Genomic DNA, 25139 nt, shown 5'->3' with positions numbered 1-25139 from the left:
TTGGCTGGGAGGCCAGAGGGGCTACCAAGATAGAAGCACGTTTAAGCCTCCTCTTTAGACACACATAGAGGGTGGGAATCTTTCCCCGCAATCATGGAACCACAAGCACAAGAACGTGGGGGGTTTGAGTGCTACGCTTATCCTGGGACGGGCTAGCAGTGGTCATTGTGAAAAACAAGGCTTTCTAGGGGGACAGATCAACTCAGTGATGGCTGAAGGAAACCGCATGGGGACAGAGTTAGCCTTCAGATAGTGTTCTCCCACAACTGAAGGAGCTGTGAGGCTGAGACGATCAGTCTAGTTAACCAAACGGGTGAACGTAGGTTTAACTAGAAGAGACAAGGGAGCTAGCAATGCTACTGTGATTGCAGGTAGGGTATGCTAGTGAGGCTAGCTTGCCTCTTAGCGATCTATCCAAGTTAGCCTTGCAGCGTGGGCTAACCGAGTCTAAATAGCTAGCCGTGAAGCTAGCTACCAACAGACACTGAAAAGTAGAAAAGGAATTCCTACACGAAACGAAAACATTACGGTCAGTAACTTCTCTACAGGGTCTGAAGACCTGCGCTAAGCAGCGATATCCTTCACGGTTCACTTGTGAGCAGTTAAGCAAGAAACAGGGATCTAGTATATCTGAGGAGAGCTAGAGACTAATGCTTTTCATGAGGAAGAGAAGCGAGAATAACCAGAGGGCGGAGAGTGTCTCCTTTTAAGGAAGGTGAGGTGGTCACCTCATTCGCCACTCTACCTGTCTCTCACTCCAAAACTCTCAACTATTTTAGCATGCATTCTGATCTCTGAGACCCTGAAGTGGAGTCACAATGTCTGCAGAGCAGCTAGCTAGGCCATTGTGTGTGATCAGTGAGCCGGGCCATTGTGTGTGTTTGTGTGTACGTGTTTAACTATACTTGGGACATTTTGTTAGTCCCCACAATGTCAAATGCTATTTCTAGGGGGTTTAGGGTTAAGGTTAGAATTAGCATTAGGGTTAGGGTTAAAATTAGGTTAAGAGTTAGGAGCTAGGTTCGTTTTTCGGGTTAGGGTTAGGTTTAGGGTTAGGGAAAATAGGATTTTGAATGGGACTGAATTGTGTGTCTCTACAATGTTAGTTATACCTGACTGTGTGCACACACGCACACACACCTGTGTTTGTGTGTGTTCACCTAGCTAGGCCATTGCGTGTGTGTGTTTTCGCTAAGAACTGTCAGTACATCACGCATCCTGACACAAAGACACAAAGATGTTGCTGGAGAGGCTGTCGAAGGCTGTCCTTGCGTCCTCCTGCGTGTGTCCCTGAGGGGGCCTGTACAATGCCAGCAAGGCTGAGAGAGAGACACACAAACACACACACACACTGAGCCATCAGCAGCCAGTCGTGGCTTAACTAACAACAACAACAACAACAACAACCATCACAATCCTTCACAGATCTCGTTCTGCCGATTTGCATAGCTGTATGAAGAGTTCTAGACGGGTCTCTTGACACAGACTTTGTCCCATACAAACAAATGCTAGACAAATAAACACACAGACACAAACACAGACACACATATATAAGCACGTACGTTGGTACACAAATACTGTGCATAAGTTCCACAAAGACAAATACATACGGCCCACAGTTACACAAGAAGTTGAAATGAATCTGATTGGTAAATGGGGATCAGGAACAACAGGCAATAATGATATGTATAGACCCAATACTTTCACCTCCCAATATGGCTTGCCAGAGCAGATCCTGTTCATTCCTCCTGCTTTCCCTCTCCCCCTCTCTCCATCCCTCCATCCTTTGCTATTACAGCTAAATCCGTATGGATCAGCCTAATGCTACAAGACATATCAGCCATCCAGGGATCAGCACCCAGCTAAAGACACTGGGAGATGGGGATGATTGCAGTGTGTGTGTGTGTGTGTGTGTGTGTGTGTGTGTGTGTGTGTGTGTTTGGGTATGTGCGTGTGCACGTGCGTGCATGCTTGTGTATAAGACAACACGGTACATTTCAGAGCAACCACTTCACAAGGTCAATGACCTAGGTGGACACACTATAAACAAAATTACAACCATTACACAAATTGATGAAGATCATATCAAATTGCAGTTGAATGGAGAGAAAAAACTCTCTCTCTCTGATTCTCCATGCAGAAAGGCCAAAGACTACAGTCTACACACATCACAACCTTCATCTAGTAAATGTCTCCCTCATTTGAAAAACTACCATTCCTCTCATGTGATTGGCTCATCCTCCAATGGCTCATCTGCCCTGAGGTCTCCTGTATTCTGGTGTCATGGCTGAATATAGAAGTACACACTGTGGCTTATTCAATTAGCTCTCCCTAGGGGAGGCAGGGCCAAATGAACTACAGCCTAACACACTCAAATGGCTACAGATCATCATCTTAATCATGCAGCCATGTTTGCTGTTCATAAGAGCCCAGTTTACTACCACAGCATGCATACACACAAACACACACACACACATCGCCGACATGCAGTCACACACACTCACAGCGCACACACACTGCTATAATGTCATGCAATGTAATGATACACTCTCTTTAGACACACATTACAACATTACATGATCCAGTTGTTTGCTCAGTGGTCGTACTGGGAATACTACAGCTCTGTTAAACATGAAGAAACCGTGTCAAATCTGAGGCCCGTCCAAGCGTGCATGTTAAGCAAGCGCTCGGCAATGGCAGTTGCTCCCACACCTCTCTGCGAAGTGCCATACTTAACACGGCCAGTGTGTTTGTGTGTGTGTGTGTGTGTGTGTGTGTGTGTATGCATGTGTGATGATGAGGGGAAGAAAGTAACACGCCATCTCATTTTCTGTGAGCTACTATCCTGAGGATGGTTACATAAGATGTGATGCTATTCTATCATCAGAATCATCTGATATCCTTATGGTTATCACTTTACATGAATATAATATTGATTTTCATGTGGCCAAGTGTAGCTAAATGCTACAGTAATAGCTTAGTGATAACTTCCAGACCCACAAACACACACATTAGTGGACAAACACACACACATTACAATCGTGTACAGACGGCCTGCTCAGAAGCTTTCCAGGGTGACCACGGTAAAATCTACTCTGGAAGACAAGGTGCTAATCTTTTCAAAACACTGTAATCACTATAATGAGATAAACTCTATCACTGACACTCATGCTCTCTCACTCACGCACGCACGCACGCACGCACGCACGCACACACACACACACACACACACACACACACACAGATTTTGTTTAACAAGTAATCTTTTTTTCCAAAAGGTAGGGGTAAAAACTATTGACACCCCTGTTTTCAATACCTTACCTTGTGAAGATAACAGCACTGAGCCTTTTTCTAAAAGGTTTTATGAGATTGGAGAACACATTGGAGCGATCTTAAAACATTCCTCCATACAGAATTTTTTCAGATCATTGATATCCTTTGTCTGCGCTTATGGATTACCCTCTTGATTCAAACCACAGGTTTTCAATCGGGTTGAAGTCCGGAGACCGAGATGGCCATTGCAAAATGTTGATTTTGTGGCTAATTAACCATTTACATTTTTTTGGGATGTGTGCTTGGGGTTATTGTCTTGCTCGAAGATCCACTTGTGGCCAAGTTTCAGCCTCCTGGCAGAGGCAACCAGGTTTTTGGCTAGAATGTCCTGGTACTTGGTAAAGTTCATGATGCCGTTGACCTTAACAAGGGCCCCAGGATCAGTGGAAGCAAAATAGCCCCATAACATCAAAGATCCACCACTAGATTTTACAGTAGGTATGGGATTCTATTCTGCTTATGCATTCTCATTTATAATTTTTTGGCATACAATATAGCTCAGTGTTTGAATGATTTTATCTTTATCAAGCGTGTCAGTAATTCCGGACCCCGCTGTATACACACACACAACCTGGCCGTGCTGCAGATGTGTGGGTCAGAGCGATATCGGTAGCAGCAGACAGGACCCGGCCACACTCTGCTATTACCCAGGAGCCTCTTCTGTAATGGTGGGGCGCACAGAATGAAGGCTCATTAAGAGACTTACCTGCCTGCCTGCCTGCTGAGAGCACAGAAACGTGAGGAATGAAACCGGAGAGAAACACACACACACACACATACAGTCACATTGTAGAGACATACACATGCACGCACAGGCACACACACACACACACACACACACACACACACACACACACACACACACACACACACACACACACTGTCACACTGTAGAGAGAGACATACACCCACAGGTGAGAAATGCTGTAAAACCAATGCGCCAAGCACACACACGGGAGAGTGAAACAGGCGAGAAATAAAACTGTCTAACACACACCTTCCCTCCCTCAGTAATAACCCAGGCAGGTATCTGTGGGGAGAGAGAGCGAGAGAGGGGGAGAGAGAGAGGGAAAGGGGGAGAGAGAGAGAGAGGGTGGGGGCAGTGGCCACAGAGGAGAAAACAGGAAACAGCTGGCTGCTAGAGTACTTCTTCTCCAAACGCCTGTAATTTACCCTCCCAGCAACACCTGGACCACTCACCTGGACCTCTCTCATCTGCTGTGTGTGTGCGCGTGTGTGTGTGTGAGTTTGTGTCTTAAGTGTGTGTGTACTGTATTTATTTATGCCTCAACGCAAGTGTGTGTGTCTATTGCCCCATCCCGGTGGTGCAGGTCTATAGTACTAGTTAGCACTGTATTAGAGCATCCTTCATATCATAGCAGCTGTCTCTATGGATTCTAGTCTTTGATGGACATACAATCCTACAAAGGCCAGCTGGTGTTAGTGTACAATGACAGGATGGATTCAGAAGCAGTATCCTGTTACGCCTACCTATCATCATCATCTTTTAACAGTACACCCACTATGCTACCTACGTATTTATGCAAAATCAATGTATAGGGAAACGCTGTCCTAGATCTTCCGATGTGTGAGGTGGAGTCGACGAGGGCCTAGAGATAGAGACATCTACTGTCTGACTTCCTTCCGTCACTCTGCAGACAGACTGTGGAGCGGAGCCATCTTGCTTTGGGGCAAATGTGAAGCCGTCAGTGTGGAATGGAGCCATGTTGCTTTTGAAGTAACCGTATAGTTTAAAAAAACTTTTTTAAAGCTTTTTGAATGGTATTCAATGGGGAAAAACGTATGGTTTTAAGCGCAAAAACATTCAAGGCAGGGGTATAATTTTAGATATACCTGCAAACAATAATGAGTTGTTAGGACGTCCCCGGGATGTCACGAAATGGTCGCCTAAAGTCATCAGGACGTTGTGTCATGGTCCCATGGAGGTTTTGTCTAGTTCCCGGTTAGTCCCGGGGACGTCCCTGAGGATGTTCTTGAGACGTTGTGTCATCGTCCCCTGCAGGTTTCACTGGGCGAAAAGAGTCCATATCAGGGGATATCTTTACATTACATGTTTTTGAGATTCTAGACAATACAGACCATTTCCAATGCATATTTTGAGTTTTGTGGATATGCACCATATCCTAACAAATTCTGAATCCAGATGTGTCTTTTAGACATACTGTATATTATATTGATATTACTCCGAATAACAAACATGGCAGGCAGGGGTATTGAGGGTTTGCAACTTTTATTTTCTGTTAAATAAATAAAATACATTTTATGCATAGATTGGCCTACGTTTGCATCTTTCCAGAAGACGTGTTGTGATTGGAGCTCTGGATTTGTTATGCTGCATTTTCTTAAACAGAAATAGCAGAGATGTGCTTTGGAAATAGCAACTTGGATTAAATATGACAATGTTTTCCTTTCTGTGCCTTGTATAGCCTACTACTGAATATGGTGCAAATGTATGCTCAGATACTGTATGTCAATGTGAAGAACCACAATGATTTTCGGCGACTGAACAGGTAAAATAATTTTGGCCATTTTCGATCAGACATGCGGGGATGAATATTAGATATCATGTAAGGATATCTATTGATGTATTTTTATTTTTTATACCAATACATAAATAATCAGGTAATGACTACAGATATGATACATTTCTGACAATATGTGGATTCGGTCATGCCTAAGTATAAAGGCCTAGATATGTCAGCATGTTTTTGATTTTGATTTGACTTATTAGGATCCCCATTAGCCGACGACAATGGTGACAGCTAGTCTTACTGGGGTCCGACATATAACGAAAAATACATTACAGACAAAATACTTTACAATTTACATACATTTAAAAACATTAACATGTAGTGTGTGTGTGTGCATCTATCAGTTACACATATTTGTCAGTACATACACACAACAAGTAGGTTACATGGGGGAGAGTCGCTGTGCCGTGAGGTCTGTGACAGGGTCTACAGACAATCACGGATTACAAAGGGAAAACCAGCCACGTCGCGGACACCGACGTCTTGCTCCCGGACGGGCTAAACACCTTTTTCGCCTGCTTTGAGGATAACACAGTGCCACTGACGTGGCCAGCTACCAAGGACTATGGGCTCTCCTTCTCTGTGGCCGATGTGAGTAAGACATTTAAGCGTGTAAACCCTAGCAAGGCTGCTGGCCCAGACGGCATCCCTAGCCGCATCCTCAGAGCATGCGCAGACCAGCTGGCTGGTGTTTTACGGACATATTCAATATCTCCCTATCCCCGTCTGCTGTCCCCACATGCTTCAAGATGTCCACCATTGTTCCGGTACCCAAGAAATCAAAGGTAATTTAACTAAATGACTATCGCCCCGTAGCACTCACTTCTGTCATCATGAAGTGCTTTGAGAGACTAGTCAAGGATCATATCACCTCTACCTTACCTGACACCCTAGACCCACTTCAAATTGCTTACCGCTCCAATAGATCCACAGACGATGCAATCGCCATCGCACTGCACACTGCCCTATCCCATCTGGACAAGAGGAATACCTTTGTAAGAATGCAGTTAATTGACTATAGCTATGCATTCAACACCATAGTACCCTCCAAGCTCATCATTAAGCTCGGGGCCCTGGGTCTGAACCCGGCCCTGTACAACTAGGTCCTGGACTTCCTGATGGGCCGCCCCCAGGTGGTGAAGGTAGGAAACACTTCAGGAAACAGCAGAGGGAGCACCCACCTATCCACATCGACGGGACCGCAGTGGAGAAGGTGGAAAGCTTCAAGTTCTGACCAACGCATCACCGGGGGCAAACTACCTGCCCTCCAGGACACCTACAGCACCCGATGTCACAGGAAGGCCAAAAAGATCATCAAGGACAACAACCACCCGAGTCACTGCCTGTTCACCCTGCTATCATCCAGAAGGCGAGGTCAGTACAGGTGCATCAAAGCTGGGACCGAGAGACTGACAAACAGCTTCTATCTCAAGGCCATCAAACTGTTAAGTAGCCATCACTAGCACCTTAGAGGCTGCTGCACTATATTGACTTGAAATCACTGCCCACTTTAATAATGGAACACTAGTCACTTTAATAATGTTTACATATTTTGCATTACTCATCTCATATCTATATACAGCTCCCACAATCTTCTCATTATCAATTTCTTTCAACCAATCATCAGTCATTTGTTTCAGTGCAGTACATGTTGAGTGCCCTTCTCTATAAGCATGCTGAAAGTCTGTTATTAATTTGTTTACAGAGAAGTAGCATCGTATTTGGTAAAAAACTTTTTTTTCCAACAGTTTGCTAAGAGCTGGCAGCAAGCTGATGAGTCTGCTGTTAGAACCAGTAAAGGCCACTTTACCACTCTTTGGTAGCGGAATGACTTTGGCTTCCCTCCAGGCCTGAGGACAAATACTTTCCTCTAGGCTCAGATTTAAGATATAACAGATAGGAGTGGCTATAGAGTCAGCTTCCATCCTCAGTAGCTTTCCATCTAAGTTGTCAATGCCAGGAGGTTAGTCATGATTGATCGATAACAATAATTTTTCCACCTCTCCCATCCTAACTTTACAAAATTCAAACTTGCAATGCTTTTCTTTCATTATTATTATTTTTTTATACATGAGTACGATGGCTCACTGTTCATTGTTGGCATTTCCTGCATAAGTTTGCCCACTTTGCCAATTAAGTAATCATTAACATAATTGGCAACATCAAATGGTTTTGTGATGAATAAGCCATCTGATTCGATGAAAGATGGAGTTGAATTTGTCATTCTGCCCATAATTTCATTTAAAGTACCCCAAAGTTTTTTTCCCCATCATTCTGTATGTCATTGATCTTGGCTTCATAATACAGTTTCTTCTTTTTGTTGAGTTTAGTCACATAATTTCTCAATTAGCAGTAAGTCAGCCAGTCAGATGTGCAGCCAGACTTATTAGCCACTCCCTTTGCCCCATCTCTTTCAACGATAAAGTTTCTTAACAGGTGCATGTTTATCAATAATTGGAAGAAGCAATTTCATAAATGCCTCAAGTGCAGTGTCTGGATGCTCCTTATTAATCACATCAGACCAACAAATATTTTTAACATCATCCACGTAAGAGTCACAGCTAAATCTTTTGTATGATCTTTTATACACTATTTTAGGCCCAGCTTTTGGAACTTTGGCTTTCCTGGATATAGCCACTGTGTGATCACTGCATCCAATGGGTACGGATACAGCTTTAGAACAAAGTTCTACAGTATTAGTAAAAATGTAATCAATATATGTGGATGATGTTGTTCCTGTAGTGTTTGTAAATACCCTGGTAGGTTGATTAATAACCTGAACCAGATTACAGGCACTGTTTACAGTGAGAAGCTTTCTCTTGAGCAGACAGCTTATTCAGGTCCCCAAGAAAGTAGACCTCTCTGTTTACATCACATACACTATCAAGCATTTCACACATATTATTTAGATACTGACTGTTAGCACTTGGTGGCCTATAGCAACACCCCAAAAGAAAAGGATTTAGATGTGCCAGGTGAACCTGCAACCACAACACTTCAATAACACTTGAGATATAACACATGAGATATTCTCTAAGCATTACAGGGATATGGCTCTGAATATATACAGCAACAGATGTTATATGCTTGTATTGCTACTGCTGTATCATCAAATGAATGATCTAATTGAGTCTCAGAAATTGCTAATATATTAATGTTATCTGATGTTAGCAAGTTATTGATTTCATGACCCTTATTTCTAAGGCTATATGTATTAATATGGGCTATTTTCATCAGAGATAGACATAAAATAGAAAAGAGCAAACAAAGCAAGATAAAAAAAAATATACATTCAGCAGTCCATTAATCAGTTGGTGTGTGTAAGTGTGTGTGTGTGTTCTTCGGGGTTGAAGCTATGAACCTATAGGCTTGGCTCTCTCATCCCTTCCAGGCTTTTTGGATGGAGGGTGGACAATGAGCCTGTCATAAGGAATGTAAGCAATGTCACCACGCACTCTGACAGCTTTCATGGGTGGGATAAGTTAATTTCTCTTCTGGCGCACAGCTTCAGAATAGTCCTCGTTGAGGAAGATATACATTCCTCTCAAGTTCTTAGCTCTTTCTCGAACAGCTACCGTGTCCTTGAACCTCAGGAACTTGACCACTATCGGCCTGGGCCTGTCACCTGGGCCGGTGATGGGTTTTCCAGTCCTGTGGGTGCGCTCCTCCTCAATCTTCATGTGGTCCATCTTCAGTTTCGCTGAGATCATTTCCCTCACTTTGTCCTCAGACTTCGTGTAGGACTCATGTGGAGATTCTGAAATTCCGTCCACAACCATGTTGTTCCGCCTTGATTGTCTCTCGAGATAATATGATTTCTCTGTCATTGTTATCATGGATTCACATACAGAACTGATGTCCTCTCTCAATGACATACAGATTGCTGTCATCTTGCCGTTCTCCTGTTTAAACTCATCGAGCTGACCCTGGGAGAAATGTAAACTGTTCTTCAGGTCCTGGACCTCTCTGGTCAGGTCGTCCATTATTGTATTAGTTGACACCACCAGTATTTGGACAAAACACTTGAAGCTATTTTCTTGCTGTTGTAACAACTGCATGTAGAACTCTTTTTGTTAGTTTAAAAGATCCTTCACCTGTGATAGAGAGACACCATGGTCCTTAACGATACTCCTGCCAGCTTTGGTTTTTGTCATGGTAACAACGTATGTTGCGGTGTTACTCCTCGCAGTCCCAGGCAGGGCAGGTCGCAGGGAAGTTTGAAAACAACAACAACAACAACAACAACAAACAGCAGGGGTCTAGACAGCCACAAGCCCAGGACAATCCGTGGTCCCAGCCACCATGGCTAACCGTGTCGTTGGCTGCGTTCAAGCCCTCAAGAAAACCCTGCAGCAAGGCTAGCTGCTACGCCAAACAGCTCCTCAGACCCGGTCTTGGTCGGCAGGATCACTGGACAGATAGTAGCGGTCCCAGCAACTGATGCTGACCGCGTCACAGGGTCCAAACTCAAAAGGTGGCTAGCTAGTAACCAAACCTTTTCAATAGTCTTTCAAAACTTTCCAAAACAACAAACTTTCCAAAACAACAAACTGAGCTCTCCCTCGTTCTGCGTTCAACAGGAAGTGACAACACATATCCTTTCCAGAGTTGACATACTCTACAAATATGTAAGCAGGTCTTGAACATACAGTACCAGTCAAAAGTTTGGACACACCTACTCATTCCAGGGTTTTTCTTTATTTTTACTATTTTGTCTAATAATAGTGAAGACATCAAAACTATGAAAAAACACATACATGTAGTAATCAAAATATATTTTATATTGGAGATTCTTCAAAGAAGCCACCCTTTGCCTTGATGACAGCTTTGCACACTCTTGTCACATGGACATCACCTGATGGTCGCAAAGAAACTTTTTTTTTTTTACTGTTGCCAAGCCCATCAAGGGCCTGGTGAACCACTGATCCAGTCACAGCTCTTTGTCTGTTGGTAATGCTAGGGACAACCACACACAAACAGTGATTTTAACATACCTTTTTTTCAACTTAGAAAAAACACTTTGACATACAGTAGATGAATACATTGTGTAAGTTTATTCATTATTATTTAACATCTCCTCCCCTGCAATGTGAACTCACAACCTCTTGGCTCAGGGCATTACAACCTTCCTGCTAAACCACCATGTCTATACAAATAACTGATTTCACCACTAGGCCTATTTCTACACTTTGAACTTCAAAGTACATATCAGCTCTTTATAAAATACACTGAAGAAAAACTATTATATTTATAACTCATAATTATCAGCTTCAATTCAGTCAGCGCCTAAAACCGCTTTGCCAGGCCAAATATACAGTGGGGAGAACAAGTATTTGATACACTGCCGATTTTGCAGGTTTTCCTACTTACAAAGCATGTAGAGGTCTGTAATTTTTATCATAGGTACACTTCAACTGTGAGAGACGGAATCTAAAACAAAAATCCAGAAAATCACATTGTATGATTTTTAAGTAATTCGTTTGCATTTTATTGCATGACATAAGTATTTGATCACCTACCAACCAGTAAGAATTCCGGCTCTCACAGACCTGTTAGTTTTTCTTTAAGATGCCCTCCTGTTCTCCACTCATTACCTGTATTAACTGCACCTGTTTGAACTTGTTACCTGTATAAAAGACACCTGTCCACACACTCAATCAAACAGACTCCAACCTCTCCACAATGACCAAGACCAGAGAGCTGTGTAAGGACATCAGGGATAAAATTGTAGACCTGCACAAGGCTGGGATGGGCAACAGGACAATAGGCAAGCAGCTTGGTGAGAAGGCAACAACTGTTGGCGCAATTATTAGAAAATGGAAGAAGTTCAAGATGACGGTCAATCACCCTCGGTCTGGGGCTCCATGCAAGATCTCACCTCGTGGGGCATCAATGATCATGAGGAAGGTGAGGTATCAGCCCAGAACTACATGGCAGGACCTGGTCAATGACCTGAAGAGAGCTGGGACCACAGTCTCAAAGAAAACCATTAGTAACACACTACGCCGTCATGGATTAAAATCCTGCAGCACACGCAAGGTCCCCCTGCTCAAGCCAGCGCATGTCCAGGCCCGTCTGAAGTTTGCCAATGATATCATGGCTTCAGAAGCTTCTGATAGGCTAATTGACATAATTTGAGTCAATCGGAGGTGTATCTGTGGATGTATTACAAGGCCTACCTTCAAACTCAGTGCCTCTTTGGTTGACATCATGGGAAAATCAAAAGAAATCAGCCAAGACCTCCGAAAAAAATGGTAGACCTCCACAAGTCTGGTTCATCCTTGGGAGCAATTTCCAAACGCTTGAAGGTACCACGTTCATCTGTACAAACAATAGTATGCAAGTATAAACACCATGGGACCACGCAGCCGTCATACCGCTCAGGAACGAGACGCGTTCTGTCTCCTAGAGATGAACGTACTTTGGTGCGAAAAGTGCAAATCAATCCCAGAACAACAGCAAAGGACCTTTTGAAGATGCTGGACGAAACAGGTACAAAAGTATCTATATCCACAGTAAAATCAGTCCTATATCGATATAACCAAAAAGGCCGCTCAGCAAGGAAAAAGCCACTGCTCCAAAACCTCCATAAAAAAGCCAGACTACGGTTTGCAACTGCACATGGGGACAAAGATCATACTTTTTGGAGAAATGTCCCCTGGTCTGATGAAACAAAAATAAAACTGTTTGACCATAATGACCATCGTTATATTTTGAGGAATAAGGGGAATGCTTGCAAGCCGAAGAACACCATCCCAACCGTGAAGCACGGGGGTGGCAGCATCATGCAGTGTTCACAGTAAACGCGCGCTGGAAGCTGCACAGAATTTTCAAAATGTTCAAGTTTGTGCTCAGCACACCTGGAAATTTGCTCAGTGCCAAAGAAAATGTGAGGGAACATTGGCTGCACCCATTAAAAACTTGCTCTGTCTAGGCCTACCTGCACTCACCTGGACTGTCTAGACTGTCTCATTAATGACTGTTGTTTTCACGTTCTGTTGCATAATTTGACAAGTGTGTCAATAGCAGGATAACCTCGGATTAAAAATCAACAGGCTTGGCTAGATTACACGTATCTAAACATAGTTTACATTGTTTGCGAGATCAGACATAATATCACTGTAATTCAAGTATTCATTTTCGGAAGTTGCTTTCATTTCAGCTCATCTAATTTGTAAACAATTCAACTGTATTAAATTATGCATTTTTTCAATTCCACAAAAAATGAACACCTATCAAAATAAAGTTATCTTTCTTCTCTTTCTTGTGAAGTAAGTGTTGATAAGGTGCGTTAAATCCCAGGCGAAGTGTTGTTATAGATTCAACGGAAAGACAATGTATTCCATTGAGTCCATTTCAGCCATTACTTGGGTGTGATTGACAGGTCATTACAAACATTTCAGAGTTTATAACGTTAACGGGAAAAAACGACAGGCACAAGAAAGAGAATGAAAGAGTCACAGGAGTAAAATGAAAGCAATCAATCTAGTGAGATTTAAGTGACAAGTGGATTTTTCACCCCTCAAACACAGGAAATAGATGGCTGAAAAAGACAGATCCTCAGGTGGGCAGGGCATGCACGTTGCTACACACACACACACGCAGGCCCACACACAAACACACACACAGACACATACACACACACACACAGACACACATCCTTGCTTAGTCACAACTCTATGCTAAAACCCTTACGTCACATGACCCAAATGGAAGGGATCATTGCCACTACCTGGAGTGGGTTCTGCAGGACGCAATGTTTTGGAATGTTCAGATATAAATATGCTATGTAGAACAAACATGCCTCTCTGACTTGTTGAATAAGGAATAACGTCTGCTCTATTCATGAAATGTCTATCGTCAACGTTCAAGAATGTTTTGCAACTGAACGTGGCCTATATGCAAACATTTGGTGGCAGAGAAAGAAAGGATAAGGGATAGCAAACATTTTATTACTGAATTCCTCTTGCCACTACACTATATCTATAAATAACTTTATTTTGAGTTAACGTGGACCCAGTGACTCAGACCTGAGCACTTGGACCAGGAGTCGAGCACTGGGACTTGGACTTCAGCCATAGAGACTCGTGACTCGACTCGTGACTCGACCTTTGGTGACTCGGACTTGGACTCGAGCACAGGGAACTTGGGACTCGATTCGGACTCGAGGTTTAGTGACTCGACTACATCACTGAGCGAAACAGTCATTAGCTCCCGTTCAAAGTCATTATCCCCATTCTCCTTTTGGACATCAAAGTGACTGCGGCATCTGTGGAAGGTTGATAACAATGTCTATCACACAACCAAGTGATGGAGGTGCAACCTGTAATACTTTGCCAATACTTTGCAGCACCATCTCTGCGCTTGTGTTTGTGTCTGTTTGTTTTGTATGTAATGTGCAATAATTATGTAGGCTGAATTCAGTGGTGTGTATTCATGGATGCCAAGGGAAGCCATGCTTCCCCAAATATTCGACCAATAAAAAAATAAAAATGATCAAATAATGTATATTTCGTCTCTCTCTGTGTTTTCAAAATGTTGTAAACTCTGGCCAAACTTAGCTGGTTCATTGTTGCCCATGCGAGGAAGTTAGGCTAGCAAGCATTTTAGCTAGGTAGCCTATGACAACAAAAAGTGTACTGTATGACAGAGCCATAGACCGTTTTGCCAACATAAAAGAGAGGAGGATGGCATTGGAGTTCAACTAGTCTACAAGTAAGGTAAGTCAACATGTTTTGTTTTACTTGCGCATGTGCACACACACACACACACACACACACACACACACACACACACACACACACACACACACACACACACACACACACACACACACACACACACACACACACACACACAGAAATCAGTGCCATGGACAGCCACATGATATTTAGCAACATTGATTGGACTACATTGTTTTTGGTATCTTTAAGTTTGTTTTCAGTGTATTAAACTAACATATATAGCCTTATTGATTTGATGATGTTTAAATGTTTAAGTTGAAATGGTACTGGAATAGTGGAGGCAGTGCTCATGTTATCTTTGTGCTGAATTGCATTAACTCTCTGTTTCTAAATCAGTAGTTGTTTGCTTGACCATGCTGCAGGTGATATATCTGTTTGTTACATGGAATATTTGCTTTGTGGACTTCACTGGGCAGATGTCTCCAGTTTTGTGATGAAACAAACGTATTGTAGTTGAATTTATTCCGCCACTGTGTGACTGTTGTCTTTTTGTTGTCACTTATTGTATATCACATGGCATATTTTTACATATTTGTACTACTCGCTGTTTATTATCTATGCATAGTCACTTTACCCCTACCAACATGTACAAATTACCTCGACTAACCTGTACCCCCACACATTGACTCGGTACCAGTACCCCCTGTATATAGCCTCGTTATTGTTATTTTACTGTGTTACTATTTATTTAATTTTTTACTTTGGTTTATTTAGTAAATATTTTCTTGAACTGCATTGTTGGTTAAGGGCTTGTAAGTAAGCATTTCACGGTAAGGTCTACTCCTGTTGTATTCAGCGCATTTGACAAATACAATTTGATTTGATTTGATTTGATTTGGTATGAACGAATTGGTTATAGAGCAAACAACACAATTATCACAACATAAGTTGTAATATGGCTTTTTTACTGGCTTGTCTTGGCTTCCTCAGTGATTTTACTCAAGCACCGCTACTGGCTGAATTAGGAATTTATATGGTAGACAATTCGTATATATACTGTATTCTTTAATATATGTTTGTCATATTTCTGCTGTTGGGAAGAGAATAGCTGTTGTGAAGAGAACAGGATGTTATGCAGAAAAATATGTTGGTAGGACAAGGCTATGTATGTTTGTGCACATGGAAGTCAGTGATGTATGTTTACTATAGGTTAATGAGGCAATACAAATGGGATGTGACTAAAATGTGACTAAAATGAAAGGGCATTTAGTTGACTAAAATGGCCCACCGTTTCGTCATTTTGACTATAACTACACTAAATCATTATTGAAATGACAAAAATGTGACCAAGACTTAATGATATTTTAGTCAAAATGAGTAAGGCTAGACTAAATCTAAAAAAGAGTGCCAGAATCAACATTGCTGTGTGATTGAGACCTCTGCTCGTTATCGGTGCTCTCTCTTTGTTTGAAGCTGGCAGGTGTGTGTGCGCACACACATTGGATCAGTCTATTCTGAGCACTCTACTCCAGAACTTCTGATAACAAAGAAAGGAGAGAGAGAAAGAGGCAAAGAGACAGAGAGATAGAAAGAGATAACAAGTGTGTGAGTTTCCATAGGAACGGCCAGTTAAGATCTCAGGAAGGAGACAGACTTGTAGAGTAACAACGACCACCACCCACTGTCACTGACACCTGGCACACACACACGCACACACACACATTCAGACCGTGTTGCTTTCTGAAACTGTGTTTGTAATGAAGAGTGTGTGTACATTTCTTTCTACAAGCTTTCACAGTCTCACGTCAGAATTAGATGTTCATCCATGTTTCTCAAATGTCATATTTCGAAGTGTTTAAGATTAAGTTTAGTGATTAACTCCAAATGGTTAAGGTAAGGGTTAAGGTTTGGGATAGGATTAAAACAAAAATATCAAAAACTACTTTCTATCGCTGGATTTGAACATGCAACCTTTTGAACCAGATGCTTACGCCCATCTGCCATCCCCGTCCACAATGCCCTAGCAAAACCCAAACCTACTTGAAGGTAACAGCGCTCACTGTCGCCCCTAGAGGCTGGTGTCTACGTCATCTCCCGACATCCTCAGATATGGGTGGACGTCGAATACTGACTTGTATCACGGATGACCTGCCTGTTTTTTTCCCCCTTTTACTTACCTCTCACCTCCTCATGTCCATCCTACCATCTCTCCATCCTGACACTGTATGCTGATAAGTAACGTACATTTTAATGTATTAATTTATAATCAATCAATAATTTATTCAGATCCGCCGCACATGGTCTACTTTACGACCTGCCGATTAATAAATGACTTATTAATTAATTTCCTGGACATGGACAGTCAGTGTATTGGCCAGCTAAATTTAGCCTTTTGTCCTAAGTGGAGAGGGCAAGCTTTATTATTGATGACGCACATACATCAATTAATCACTGCTGTTGGAAAACTCTGGACTATCATTATTTTGCAAGACAGACAGAGGATCATATATCTCTACCTGTCTCATCTCTAGCTCCCTCTCTTTTCTGTCTATATTTGGACTTTTTCTTTTCCTATCTCTTCATTTTCTCTGATCTATCTCTCTATCTCTCCTATTTGTGTGACATAACAATCTTCTCTGCTTCCCTCTCTTGTTTTCATATATTTTCTTCCCTTTCCTTGACCTCCCCTTTCTTATTTGTCTTGACTCATTCTCTCATACTCTTTAGTTTCATCCCTCTTTCTCCTCCTTTGTATCTTTCCCCCACCCCTGACTCTATATGTGGGTAACATCAGGACAGTGTCCAGGCGGAGCTGTCTGGGGGAGAGTGGTGTGGTGTGCAATGCGTTTTGGTCCAGGGGAGTCGTGTGTATGTGTGTGTGTGTGTGTGTGTGTGCGTGCGCAAGTGTGTGTGTGCGTGCGCAGGCATGTGTGTGCACGCACGTGTGTGTGTGTGTGCATGTGTGGTGTGCAGTGCTGTTTTGTCCAGGGGACTGAGACATGCACAGACAGATGGACCACCACAGGGCTTTTTCCCACAATCCTCCTCACCTGGACTGGGCTCACTCACACCACAGAAATAGACCTCACAGAATGGACAAGCTATATATCTATATCTCACATGCAGATGGCCAATTCTGGATGTATTGTTGTAGAATAAATCCATTAACCAGTTAAATGTAATCTACGTAATCCCCAAAAGTGATTATGTATCATGTAGCTTAACTACTAATGCTGCATACTCCAAGAAAGGATAAAATCTCAACTTTCTGGTAAAAATAATAGTAAATTGTGTAGTCACCTTTGAAGACACAAGCTCAAGTACACAGTACAAATATGATAAAAATATGAATATATTTTATGTGATGTATTTCCTTTTCAACAAAACTGTATGAATAAGCCATGAAATTACTTATACGCTTTCTAAATATAGAATAATCAATTTACAATACAACTAAGATTTCACCTTCCTTATAACTGTAAAATACATATTTGTATTTTTTGTGTTAAAGAAAATATGCATATTTCTAAAGGTCTCTCTTGATCAAAACATCTGCCCCCACCGCTGTGAACGGCATACAGAGCTCTAGCTTGGCTTCCTGAACTCGTTAGGAACTTGCATTTTGTCTAAATTATTTTAGATTACTTTGATGAAGTTGGCTATAAATCGATCTCTGTAAGGATTGCAGACATGTGCTTTGTCAGTGGCTGTGATGTAGGGTTCAGCCAGGAGTTGGTGGACAGTCGGAGGAGCAAATTAAATGGTAGGAGGTACATCCCATTTCGATTTATAGTGTCCACAGATCGATTTATAAACAAAAATGTCAGTCGGAACCGGTACCAGAACCACACAGGTCCCCTAAACAGGAGTCTTTACATCTGATGTGATTCTACAGGACAGACCAAGGTGGTAGTGAGACTGGGGAGCTTGGTGCTGTTTCTCAGAGATGTGCCGTGCTGTGTTGGGTCTGTACTCAGTAGAGAGGAGATTCAGCAACACTTGGAGGCATATTTATTGCTAAAAGTAGAACCAACGCGTTTCGGCTTTTGGTCTTCTTCAGAGCTTCAAAAATCCAGATGAAGGCCAAAAGCCAAAATCATTGGCCTGTACAGAGAATTAAATCAAAAGTCCAAATTCCCATCTCGATCCATGGCTTAGGAAAAGGACGATTTAGCAAGCTAGCTACTGCAGGACATCAACACAAGCAGACCTCTCTGACCTCCTCCCTATAGGCTGTCTCGTCGTTGTCGGTGATGAAGCCTACCACTGTTGTGTCGTTGGCAACCTTAATGATGGTGTTGGAGTCGTGCCTGGCCATGCAGTCATGGGTGAACAGGGAGTACAGGAGGGGACTGAGAACGCACCCCTGAGGGGCCCCCGTGTTGAGGATCATCGTGGCAGATGTGTTGTTACCTACCCTTACCACAGGGGGCAGTCCATCAGGAAGTCCAGGATCCAGATACAGAGGGAGGTGTTTAGTCCCAGGGTCCTTAGCTTAGTGATGAGCTTTGAGGGCACTATGGTGTTGAACGCTGAGCTGTAGTCAATGAATAGCATTCATCACGTAGGTGTTCCCTTTGTCAAGGTGGGAAAGGGCAGTGTGGAGTGCAATAGAGATTGCATCATCTGTGGATCTTTTGGGGCGGTATGCAAATTGGAGTAGGTCTAGGGTTTCTGGGATAATGGTGTTGATGTGAGCCATGACCAGACTTTCAAAGCACTTCATGGCTACAGACGTGAGTGCTACGGGTCTGTAGTCATTTAGGCAGATTCCCTTAGTGTTCTTGGGCACAGGGACTTTGGTGGTCTGCTTGAAACACATTGGTATTACAGACTCAGTCAGGGACAGGTTGAAAATGTCAGTGAGGACACTTGCAAGTTGGTCAGCGCATGCTCTGAGTACTAGGGGTGTAACGATTCGTTTTAACAACGATTCGATTTGTATCACGATTCGTGGTTGTCGATACGATTCAAGGACGATATTGGTTCATTTAGAACGATACGATCCGAAACGATTCAGTGACTTGAAATCGATTCAGTAACCTTTTAGCCAAAAATTCAACCAGTGTGACTGAAATAAATACCTGTCACGATCGTCTGAAGGAGCGGACCAATACGCAGCGCGTGGAGTGAACATGATGACTTTATTAATAAAGCAACCACGACAAAACAACAAATGACGATAATGAAGTCCTCAGTGACACGACTGAACACGGAACAATAACCCACAAAACACAGGAGAAAACACACAGAATATATATGGCTCCCAATCAGAGATAACGAGCCGACAGCTGACACTCGTTACCTCCGATTGGGAGTCATTAACCAATCACCAAAAACACAAACAAATGAAACTCACCCAACCCAACACCACCAAATGAAATACACCCTGGCTCTAACACACAGTCCTTGGAGCCAGAGTGTGACAATACCTGGTAACCAGTTGCATTTTAATGGCTGGCAATAGTCTTGATATTTTTAACAGTGTTTCATGCCTCCATGCAGACCATCTGGTATTATGAAACTTACCCAGTTCCACAAAGGAGATCCAATTTTCTTCACATAGCTTTATTCAGTGCAGCAGTTTTTTTTGCTCCACCTTTTTGTAAATACAACTGCAGCAGCTTGACCACAGAGCGATTAAATGTCTCACAGTAAGGAACGTTGCGATCAGCTGATTTCGCGCAATTCTCCAGTGTGTGTGCGGTGCACAGAATGTGCACAAGGGAGTCTCCAACCGCAGCATGTTGCCGGAGTTTTGGCACAACGCCGTTGTAGATACCTACGTTGACAGCAGCCCCGTCTGTGCACACAGCGACCAACTTTGTTGTCCAGTCATCCAAGCCTGTGTCCTGGAAAAGTCTCACAAGTCCGTCTGTTATGGCCTGTCCGGTTCGGTCAGCACCCAATTCAATCAGTCCAATAAAGTCCGAAGTAAACTCTCCGTTGCTGGACACAGACACAATGTAAACTATTTCCTGCTCAGTTTTTGTGATGTCCTCAGATCCATCAAAAAGCATTCAGTAAAGGAACATCCTCAGAATAGGAAGACATGGGACGTGCGTGTTTAGCTTTATGGAAAGAGAAAAATATTAAACAGAGCTTGCCGCTGTTCTTCATTCAGCTTGTCTCGCCATCTGGCAAGTGGGCGACTGGACATTTATTCTCGGCTAGCTTTTTAGCAATGGCTTGCGCCACATTCGTGTGCTCCTTGCTCTTTTCATGTTTGTCAAATAAAGGATGGTTGAAATTCTTTGAGCCTTTATAAAATGCACCTGTTTTGTCTGCTAGATGTGGATTTGAGCGGCAAATCTTGCACCACATTTCAGTGCGCTCATCGTTAGCTTCAAGCCACTGCACATCTTGGAGCCACTTTTCCCGAAAAAAGTATTTTCTTCGGCTCTGGCTCCAGTTGCCGTTTCTTTGTAGGTGGCGAAACGCCAAAGAAGCTGCTTAATGTCTGTTGCTTTTTGGACATCCCTGACAGTAGTTGACAAGCAACATGTCATGTGTAAGGTTAGATGAGAAGATCGGTCAAGTACGCAAAGGCGCGTAGTAACACAAGTGGCATTACGCATTCCTGATTTTTGTCGCGCTTGCGTATCTGCGTACCAGTTATGTGCACCCCTGCATATAAAGTCTGACGTGCTTAAATCCAATGGGTTATTTCCTAGTATCGATACAATCGATTTATTACATTTTAAAACGATGTTAGATCGATATATGTTGTCCAAAAGGCCAACTCGCCGAGCACAGATCGATGTAGTTGGATCACATGAATATAAATCGATACATCGATGTAGTAGATGGATCGTTACACCCCTACTGAGTACACATCCTGGTAATCCGTCTGGCCCTGTGGCCTTGTGAATGTTGACCTGTTTAAAGGTCTTACTCACATCGGCTACAGAGTGCGTGATCACACAGTCGTCCGGAACAGCTGATGCTCTCATGCATGCTTCAGTGTTGCTTGCCTCGAAGCGAGCATAGATGTAATTTAGCTCGTTTAGTAAGCTCGTGTCACTAGGCAGCTCGTGGCTGTGCTTCCCTTTGAAGTCTGTAATAGTTTGCAAGCCCTGCCACATCCGACGAGCGTCGGAGCCGGTGTAGTACGATTCAATCTTAGCCCTGTATTGACGCTTTGCCTGTTTGATGGTTCGTCGGTGGGCATAGCGGGATTTCTTATAAGCGTCCGGGTTAGAGTGCCACTCCTTGAAAGTGGCAGCTCTACCCTTTAGCTCAGTGCGAATGTTGTCCATTACTTCTGGTTGGGTTATGTACGTACGGTCACTGTGGGGATGACGTCATCGATGCACTTATTGATTAAGCCAGTGACTGATGTGGTGTACTCCTCAATACCATCGGAAGAATCCCGGAACATATTCCAGTCTATGCTAGCAAAACAGTCCTGTAGCTTAGCATCGGCGTCATCTGAACACTTCTTTATTGACCAGGTCACTGGTGCTTCCTGCTTTAGTTTTTGCTTGTAAGCAGGAATCAGGAGGATAGAGTAATGGTCAGATTTGCCAAATGGAGATCGAGGGAGAGCTTTGTACGCGTCTCTGTGTGTGGAGTAAAGGTGGTCTAGAGTTTTTTTTCCTCTGGTTGCACATTTAACATGCTGGTAGAAATGAGATAAAATGGATTTAAGTTTCCCTGCATTAAAGTCCCCGGCCACTAGGACCGCTGCCTCTGGATGAGCGTTTTCCTGTTTGCTTATGGCCTTATACAGCTCATTGAGTGCAGTCTTAGTGCCAGCATCAGTTTGTGGTGATAAATAGACAGCTACGAAAAATATAGATGAAAACTCTCTTGGTAAATCGTGTGGTCTACAGCTTATGATGAGATACTCTACCTCAGGCGAGCAGAACCTTGAGACTTCCTTAATATTAGATTTAGTGCACCAGCTGTTGTTTACAAATATACACAGTCCGCCACCCTTTGTCTTACCGGAGGCAGCTGTTCTATCTTGCCGATGCAGCGTATATCCCGCCGGCTGCATGTTGTCCATGTCGTCGTTCAGCCACGACTCGGTGAAACATAAGATATTACAGTTTTAATTTACCGTTGGTAGGATATCGTCGATTTTGTTATCCAATGATTGTATGTTGGCTAATAGGACTGATGGTAGAGGCAGATTACCCACTCACCGTTGGATCCTTACAAGGCACCCCGACATACATCCCTGATATCTCTGTCTCTTTCAGTAACATTTCAACTAACTACCTTAACCCTTATCATAACCCTAAACTTAACCCTTAAAGGTTCTGTATGGTCAATCCAATGTTTGCAGTGGCCGTACAGCATTTACTTTGATGTGACCATTCATACTTCTTGCGCTTCGGGGAGCTGTCATATGCATCAAATAAATTGGTCTGCACCACTCAGTGATTCAGGACTAATCGTTATAGCCATCCAGCTAATTACAAGCAAGACGAAAAGGCAAGACCTTACCTCTTTTGAGATGTTGAAGTCCGTTTCCCGGTGCTTGACATAGCTCAGCCAAGACCGCATGAAGTTAAAAGGCTGCACTCTTTTCCCGCCTGCATCTACATCCCGAATCTCCCCATTGCTTACATTTAGGCTATTGTTTACATGTGTGTTTCACACTATGTTGAGGTAAAAATATAATGTAAAGTCATCGTCATCAATGAACTGCATAACAGTTAAAAACTCCTTTGACTACCACCACCAATTTCTGTATGCTAGCTATGCTACCAGTTTATACAAACGGGAGTGTGCATTTAGCGGTCAACTTTTCTAATCCTGAAAAGGGATAACTTTTAAATGTTATGCAGCAAAAACAGCCAAATATATCCAAATCGGATTTTAGTAATCACATTGTGGGCCTGTTACAATACATCAATCATGACGGAATGACCAATATCCACTTTGTTAGATCAGATTTGTTGAATGTGCGCCAATCCAGCGTCCTTCTATCCCCCATGATAAATTGTTGCCAGCAGCACAGTTGCAGTCACCAACGCTCTGGATAACATAAAAACAGCCTAACCAGCTCTGCTAGGGTGTGTAAAATGGTCAGAGTGAGCTGTTCGCTCATTTGTGTCTGGAAGTAGCTAGCAAGCTAGCCAACGTTAGCCAGTTAGCTTGGGTGCTTGACTGCTGTTGTTAGGTCTGAACGGTTGGATCAACACTACTTTTCGGCCAGAGCGTCCAGCGTGCGCTCTGAACGCTCCGAGAGCGAAACGCGCTGAATTTATGAACGGCCAATCTGACAACGCTCTGAGTTTACGAACGCCCAGAGCACACTCTGGCACTCCAGATTAAATTTACGAACACACCCCGTAGTATAAATCAGCCTTTAGTCTTGAAATCTTTGGTTGTTTAGTACATAGCCTCACATGTGAATCCTTAAAGAGATGGGTGGGGCTAAAGGTTAAAAGGGTGTGAACGATGCTGAATGGGTGTAGACAAAGAAGAGCTCTCCAGTAGGTACCAAAACATACAAGGGTCATTTTCACAAAAGTGAGGTTACAAGTTTATTAACTTTCAAAGCAGAATTACTTTCCCATTATTCCTCAACTGTAGTGTATTATATACAATTTTCTAGCTCTGAGTCTCTACTTGTATCCAATGTAAAAAACACAATTTCACATTTTGCTACATAAGACCAAATCGAGCCGGTCGGTCACATTTGTAGGTGTATACAGTAGGTATATGCCACATTGGAAAGCAGGAAGTAAGTAACCAATCACAGACCTCTAGAGTGGTAGTCTGCCGCGAGGCCGCTGACGGGCGTTTTCTTCACAGAGGAGGAGCGGTAGACGACGTGTTGACGCCCTCCTCCTCCCTCCTCCTCCCCCATCACTCCATTCCCCCGCTCCACTGGCTCGATGAAGAACTCCTCCTCTTCCGTCCTGATCATACCAGCCTGAGAGAGAGAGCGATGAGAGAAGAGACAAAGAGAGAGAGTTTGTCAGTTAGTCTATTTCAGTACAATGCATAATAATAATGACATAATATCATATTAAGCCTGGCTTGGGAACTCGCTCACTAATCCCATTTTCTTGGAAACTTTCCCCCAGCTAAAAGTCAGAGAGCCATGAAATCCATGTAACTGGCTAAAACCTCTCTTCTCCTCTCCTGGGGCTGTGGGGAACAGGGGATAGGCCACAGCCTTACAAGGACAGAAGAGAGATGGAGATATAATGAGAGATAGTGTTCATTTTGGCATCTATTTTAGATTTAGTTTTAGTCAGTCTTCATGATTAAAATACCTTTTAGTCTTAGTCACATTTTACTGGCTTGGCTACAGGTTAAACAATTTAGGCATACAGCTTTTTTCTCCCCATCATAACCTTGGGATGGGGGTAAATAACAGTGAATCCCTTAACAAAGGGAGAATCTGCGCTTTCCAACAATTCCAGAAATATTACTGTAATATTCAGGAAATAGCAAATAGCATTAATATTTCCAATTGGAAAATAATTACTGCTTTCGCATTTGCGGTCCGCGAGAGCAGCAACACAAAATAAAGCTTCTGATGTGATCAAAGCAAAAATAACCTACATGAAAGTAAGAGTAACAATATTGTTTCTAGTTTAGGTTA

The 25139-nt window shown here is 42.9% G+C and overlaps 1 protein-coding gene across 1 annotated transcript in view; it reads right to left on the bottom strand.

The window, feature by feature from the left end:
• The window catches only part of LOC121544674 (A disintegrin and metalloproteinase with thrombospondin motifs 2-like), a 202993-nt gene that overhangs the window by 94644 nt on the left and 83210 nt on the right, over positions 1 to 25139 (bottom strand). The window contains exon 3 of the mRNA XM_045206588.1: positions 24290 to 24461. Coding sequence (XP_045062523.1) covers positions 24290 to 24461 — 172 coding nt within the window. The remainder of the gene's footprint in view (positions 1 to 24289; positions 24462 to 25139) is intronic.

This window comes from Coregonus clupeaformis, chromosome 3 (genome assembly GCF_020615455.1).
Source record: "Coregonus clupeaformis isolate EN_2021a chromosome 3, ASM2061545v1, whole genome shotgun sequence".
NCBI classification, from domain to species: Eukaryota; Metazoa; Chordata; class Actinopteri; order Salmoniformes; family Salmonidae; genus Coregonus; species Coregonus clupeaformis.
This window is presented reverse-complemented; position numbering and strand designations above follow the sequence as displayed.